General features: G+C 39.1%; 1 protein-coding gene across 1 annotated transcript; it reads left to right on the top strand.

Annotated features, from left to right (window-relative positions):
* Positions 1 to 6,452, top strand: coq5 (coenzyme Q5, methyltransferase). Its single transcript, XM_080895285.1, has 7 exons — positions 1 to 187; positions 1,991 to 2,140; positions 2,229 to 2,453; positions 4,171 to 4,277; positions 4,439 to 4,527; positions 5,501 to 5,612; positions 6,039 to 6,452. The coding sequence occupies exons 1-7, from the start codon at positions 7 to 9 to the stop codon at positions 6,138 to 6,140; spliced, it is 966 nt and encodes a 321-aa protein (XP_080751411.1). The 5' UTR covers positions 1 to 6; the 3' UTR covers positions 6,141 to 6,452.
* Positions 6,453 to 6,673: the final 221 nt, after the last annotated feature.

The raw sequence follows: 6,673 nt of genomic DNA, 5'->3' as shown, positions 1-6,673 counted from the left end.
GGCAACATGGCGGCGTCCGTGAGGTTGCTTGTCCGTCAAGCGATCCGACTTTCTCACAGAAACATCACCGTTACAGCCGCCGGGGTTTCTGCTCGGCCGTCCTGTCGATGTTTTAGCGAATCAGCCGAAGAAAGAAGTACGCATTTTGGTTTTGAGACCGTGTCGGAAGCAGAGAAGGCGAAAAGAGGTGAGCGACTGTGGAGCCAGTCTTCATATAAAAATCTCTCCATTTAATAGTTCGTTGCCTCTCTAGACATGTACAGACTTTGAAGCACGCGATATGAGGTCATTTTAGAGTCGTGAGGAACTGCTAGACAATTCGGCTAACCATTTATGTCTGAGGCAACATTCAGTGAACTTCTAAGTGTTTAAAGTGCGATGCCGTCAACTTTATTTATGATTATTTTCATAGTGACACCTTTAATATCCCACAGCATCCTGTCATACCAGCCCATATACATTTCCTCCTTCATAACATTCATGAAGCTTCCCTGTGGTCTTCCTCTTGTCCTCCTGCCTGGGTGCTCCATATTTAACATCTTATACCCAGTATATTCATATTCATCATATTTCACATGTGCAGACATGGGATGTCTGCACATGTGAAACCATCCCAACCCTACCTACCTCTATAACTCTCCAAAATTCCAAAAAGTCTCCCAAACTTTTGACCTGGGCTGACTTAGCAGAGCAATTTTATCACAGTCAACTGGAACTAACCTAAAAACTGAAACTAGATGTGAAAACAAACTAAACTTAAAAAAAAATGTAGAGGTAATGGCCTTAGTTTTAGTGTCTGTTAGTTTGGTAACTTGGCCTGCTAGTCACCGAAAGACATTATATTATTATTGAGATGTCTACAATACTATGACACACTATGAGTTTGTCATAAGTTTTTATTGTAATATCTGCACTAATTTTCCTAAATCTTGCCTCTAATACATGCCTTTAATACAATAATAATTAAAGGACTAAAACTAACACTAACAACTAAATTAAAACTAAACATTTATTAAAATAAATAAATAAATAAAAACTAGACCTGAAACAAGGAAATCCACTTTGGAAAATAACTAAACTAAACTGAATTTAAAAACTAAAAGTTCAATGAAGAAAAAATCTAATTAGAAAATACAAAACTAACTATAACAACTCTGTAGCAGTCAGTAATTCCTGACTCCTTGTGCATTAGCTTGCCATATTATTGAGGGTAAAAATAAAAAATACATAAAATGACCTTCAATTCAATTCAATTTTATTTATATAGCGCCAAATCACAACAAAAGTCGCCTCAAGGCGCTTTATATTGTACAGTAGATCGCACAATAATAGATACAGAGAAAAGGAAAGTTTTAATCCTAATCTTAAAAGTAGAGATAGTGTCTGTCTCCCGAATCCAAACTGGAAGCTGGTTCCACAGAAGAGGGGCCTGAAAACTGAAGGCTCTGCCTCCCATTCTACTTTTAAATACTCTAGGAACAACAAGTAAGCCTGCAGAGCGAGAGCGAAGTGCTCTAATAGGGTGATATGGTACTACAAGGTCATTAAGATAAGATGGGACCTGATTATTTAAGACCTTGTATGTGAGGAGGTGGATTTTGAATTCAATTCTGGATTTAACAGGGAGCCAATGAAGGGAAGCCAAAACAGGAGAAATCTGCTCTCTCTTTCTAGTCGCTGTCAGGACTCTTGCAGCAAACCTTGAAGTGAAGGAGGAACTCACTCACATTGAGCTGCTACATTAAAACGAATAACTGTGATACACATACGCACTAACGCTCTGCTTTCTAAACTTTTTGGGGATATTCTTTTATTTCATTTGCACAGATTACTGATATTTCATATATGGACTATTTTGCATTGTATCACTAAACCACTGTATCATGTCATATTTGATGTCCAGGGTAGCTATGATAATATTATAGGTTACGTCATAAATCCTACCCCTATTCTATACCTCTTTCTTATTGTTTTTTTTTTTCTTTTTCAGTATATAAAGTTTTTGAGAATGTGGCACAGAAGTATGACATAATGAATGATGCCATGAGTTTGGGGATTCATCGATTGTGGAAGGACATGCTGCTGCATGCGATGCATCCGCAGCCTGGTGCTCGGCTCCTGGACGTGGCGGGTGGAACAGGTAAAACCGTTTGTGTGCGCTTCTGCGAAACATCAAACTGAAACATCTACTGGCAATACACATCTGTATTCCCTGTGATGATCTTCAGGTGACATTTCTTTCCGTTTCCTGGAGTACGTTCGCTCTCAGCGGGAGCGGCAACAGAGGCGGGCGGTACGCTTCGGCCAGACGCTGTCATTGCAGGACATTTCCAACAGCTACTCCACGATAGAGACGGACGGGCCCCGGGAGTCAACGGCTGTTGTCTGTGACATCAACAAAGAGATGCTCAAAGTGGGAAAGGAGAAGGCTGAGAGCTTGGGCATCACTGCTGGTAATCTTCTAAATGCAAAACTGCTTCAAGTGTCTTCAAGCTGGATACTCGGTCCCTGTGATTCTGTGCATGTACAGATCTCATCAGTAATAGGAGCCTTAGCCTCACTTTGGCTGAGTTGTTCTGAAGGAAACTGGCAATGTATGCTGTGTCACGTAGCCTCAGATGCATTATAACTGAGAAATCAACAGCTTTTCATTGATGAAAGCTGGCTTTGTGTCTGACAGAAGGAGAACTAACCATTCAGAATCAAAAGGTTAATGTGGAAAATACTGTTTTTTAATTTAAGATGTGCAAAAGTGTCACTAATATGTCTATAACATATTGTCATCAGCCTGGAGATAATACTTGAAATGCCTACAGTCTGTGAGATTTCAGAAATGGCTCTTGTAGAAATGAGGTTTGGTGCACAGTTTCCAAAGGTCATACCTTCTGATTCATTGGGTCTAATGCATAGCAGCAGTTCCTCAAATATTCATTCAAATGTGGTCCTGGTAATAGCTAAAATAGTAGATCACATATACAGATGAAGTTTTTGCTACCACAGCTCAATGAGATTTTCTCCTTTCTTGAAATCAGAAATGTCTGTTTGGGTTTGTTCTTCTCCGCAGTGATGCCAGTATTGAGTTGATCGTTGTGGTAGTTAAGCAAAAGTTTTGTTTGTGGATCTGTGGAGCCCAATATAGGACAGATTCTATGCAATTCCACCAAAAAAAGACTGATGCCAGTGCCAAAATGTTTACCACTGCTGTGGTCCAAAATTGAACCTGGAGTTGTTAGTGGCTTTTGGGCTAAGTCACAATTAAAAAAACAAACAAAAAAAAATATCAATGATTCAGAGATTCTTTTCATCATTTCCTTCCCACAGAAATTCCCCTACCTTCTGCTTGTAACTCTACATAATAATCGGTTCTCAAACCTGTCAAAATATCGTCTGGTTCTCAAAAGAAACCATGCAGAACTGGTAGAGCACCAGCAGTGACACTGTATTATGGGAAAAAGGAGTTGTTCGAGAACGCTATCCAATCATTATACGTGTTTAATTGCATGTTCCGATGCAAGGTGGTGATTCCTGAGATATTTATCCCACCTGCATCCTCTCTGGAGCCGGAACAGTTGAACACATCGTACAGACCAAACTTCTGCATCATACTGGTTGGTTTGTTACAAAAGGCAACTCGCTGTTACGTACAACTGCGTTTTGGAGCATTTCCTTCACGTTGGTCGTCTTTCTTGTGGGACAGCCACAATTGCAGTGTATACCTGGCTTACGTCAGTGGAAAAAAGTTATTTGATTGTGAAATCTTGACAACAATGTCAACCTGACACCAGAGCGGAGGAGACGTATGCACGGAAATGCGTTTAAAGAAAAAAACCTGCGTTCACTGATATCAGATATAAGCATCCAGCTTTAGTGGTGGAAACACTGCAACTTGACTGTAAACACTTTTAGATCAAGTAAAACAAAATGTAAATTAAATTTGTGCCACTATTCAGCTTGAAACATTCTGCAAGTCATGGTGGTGGGAACGACACACAGGATACAGGAGATGCAAACAGTTTAATTATAAGTGTGGGAGATTTCTGTTCAGCCATGCATGACCCGAACAGATACACTGTAATTATGGCGGAGCTATTGGCATAAACTGTCACGAGGAATTGCAAACTGCCAATAACCCACAGAATTCATGCTTGTTTGCGTTTTCCTTTGTATCAGGTCTATCATGGGTGGTTGGCGACGCAGAGGAACTGCCCTTTGATGACGACCAGTTCGATATATACACCATCGCCTTCGGCATTCGAAACGTTACTCATATAGATCAGGTAAGTTACTTTTAACGGTCTTTTTATTTTCTGTTTCCAGTTAAATTTTATTTTTTACTAATTTATTCTCAGTTTAAATAAGAGATGAATCCAGCAGCTGTGTTTTTAGAGTAACATTTTTTTGTGTCCTTTGACATTAAATTAATAACTGGCTGTTTCAGGCACTGCAGGAGGCTCTGCGGGTCCTGAAACCTGGCGGCAGGTTTATGTGCTTAGAGTTCAGCAAAGTGACAAATCCCCTGTTAGCAAGGTGAGGAGGAGATGATGGCCTTGAGTGCATATGTAATATAAATCAATACTGTAAAAAATAGTCTTGCTGAAATGTTCATTTTCTCTATAAGAGATGCTTTTATGGTTTTATAAGTTTATATAATGTGATGAATATTGCTTAATTACAAGTCAGTTGACTTTTTCTGAAACTGCAGATGTAACAGACTAAATGAGCTCTTGCTGCCCTCTTCTGGTTCTCTTTAAGATAGTATGCATGCACTTAAGTAGAAATGGAGTTTTGGGATATTTAAAAAGAAGTTGAGAATCATCAGCTGATCATTGATCAGTTTGACTTGCAGACTGTTGACTTAAAGTTCAACAGATTTCAACACAAAGTGAAATGAGGCACTAGAACTGTGATTGCATGTGATTTAGAGGTTTTAGTTTATTGAAAAGTATAAATACATGATATTCACAAATGAACTCTGGAAAATCATATAAATCAAGAGTAAAGGATAATGTTTATTAAACATCTGTGAAATAAATCTGGTCAAGTAACAGCAAGTAGCAGAGGGGTTTGTTAATCACACACACACACACACACACACACACACACAATCACCCCTGCCCACCTGAGTAGCCCTCATCTCCCAGGCCACTCATGCATGGACTCTACTCAAACCAAGTCCTTGCACTACTTCCAATGATAGATACCCTGACTGCCATTAGGTATCAGGATTAAACGAGTGTCAGACCTCACACTGTTGCAGTGGGTCCTGGCTCCCCCCTGGTGACGAAAAAGCTCAGTCTCATATGGCGAGAGTATCGAGGCAGTTCCTGGAGGAAGTGATACTATTGAGTAGCCCCATGCTTACCTGACATGATTTGGTGCATCCAATTCTGTCAGGCTGCACCTCAGACTGTCCAGGAGCTCAGTGAAATGTGTAATTATGGGAGTTATTTGAGACTAACACTGGGTTCTAGTTCTGAGAGATTCCCATTTTCTTTTTCAGGCTTTATGATGCGTACAGTTTCCAGATAATCCCAGTGTTGGGAGAGGTTATTGCTGGAGACTGGAAGTCTTATCAGTATTTAGTAGAGAGCATCCGCAAGTTCCCCAGCCAGGTAAGGCAGATTTATGGTCTGTATCTTATTTCTGTCATTGCTGCGCTTACTTTGATTACAGTTCTGAATTTCAAGTTCCCTTCTTAGATCTTTCATTCACATAATTTTTTCTGAAAGAGAGATTTGATTCATGATAAATGGCGTGAATTTGTTTATCTGAGTACTCGATTGTACTGGCACTGTTTGTCACATTTCTAAACCCTCTTTTAGTCTAAGAAAAAATTGACAGCATTTAAATGAGGTTACAGTGTCTTTAGTGCACATCAACTGATTGGATCTATATGCACAGTCACAGTATTAAACATCCACTCTGGAAAAGAAACAGCTGAAGCTTGTTATGTATTCACACTGTACTGCTGTGTGCATGTCTGTCACTTTGTGGATTCACTGTTAGTCATTGGTCCCCTTGTTCTTTTTCCTCTGCAGGAGGAGTTCAAATCCATGATTGAAGATGCAGGTTTCTATTGTGTGCAATACTACAATTTCACAGGTGGAGTTGTGGCTCTTCACTCTGGTTTCAAGCTGTGAGATGCACTCCGAATGCCTTCTGTAAAATATCGAATAAGTAAAGTCAGTTTCAGGCGTCTCTGCAGTATGACTGTACAGATTTTTCAGACTTGAGTTTTCTAGCTTGAGGCTTCCATCTGCTCATTGCAGAATGACCAAAGGTCAGAGAACATTTATGAAATCCAGAGGAATTATTATGAAAACTGCTCTTAATAGATCTCACTGTATGTGTACTTGTACAAATGACAAGATGATTTTTTTTTTTGGTAATGTGTTTTGGTGATGAATAAAAGCTAAAAAAGCTAATCATAATATCCAAATGGATTATTACCAAAGCTGCAAAAGGCACATTAATTACTCCTTATAATGAAGCTCTTAGAATTTAAACCACTGACTTTTTGCACAAAATAAGAAAACATTAATATAGAGTGCACATGATGAAAAGCAGGACACCACAACATTAGTTACTTGAATAAAACTGTATATTTTACATATCTTTATACACTTTAATTACAAAACTGTATGGTACTAAAGTTTTAAAATCAGTTTTTTGG

Source organism: Rhamphochromis sp. 'chilingali' (assembly GCF_963969265.1).
Source record: "Rhamphochromis sp. 'chilingali' genome assembly, chromosome: 10".
Classification (NCBI taxonomy): domain Eukaryota; kingdom Metazoa; phylum Chordata; class Actinopteri; order Cichliformes; family Cichlidae; genus Rhamphochromis; species Rhamphochromis sp. 'chilingali'.
The sequence above is the reverse complement of the archived record's forward strand: the minus strand, read 5'-3'. Positions and strand labels throughout refer to the sequence as shown.

Excerpts from the sequence above, each read along its gene's own strand:
- coq5 (XM_080895285.1), top strand. The coding sequence starts at position 7 with ATGGCGGCGTCCGTGAGGTTGCTTGTCCGTCAAGCGATCCGACTTTCT. Across the intron at positions 188-1,990 it reads AGCAGAGAAGGCGAAAAGAG|TATATAAAGTTTTTGAGAAT; the intron begins GTGAGCGACTGT and ends TTTCTTTTTCAG. Across the intron at positions 5,613-6,038 it reads TCCGCAAGTTCCCCAGCCAG|GAGGAGTTCAAATCCATGAT; the intron begins GTAAGGCAGATT and ends TTTCCTCTGCAG.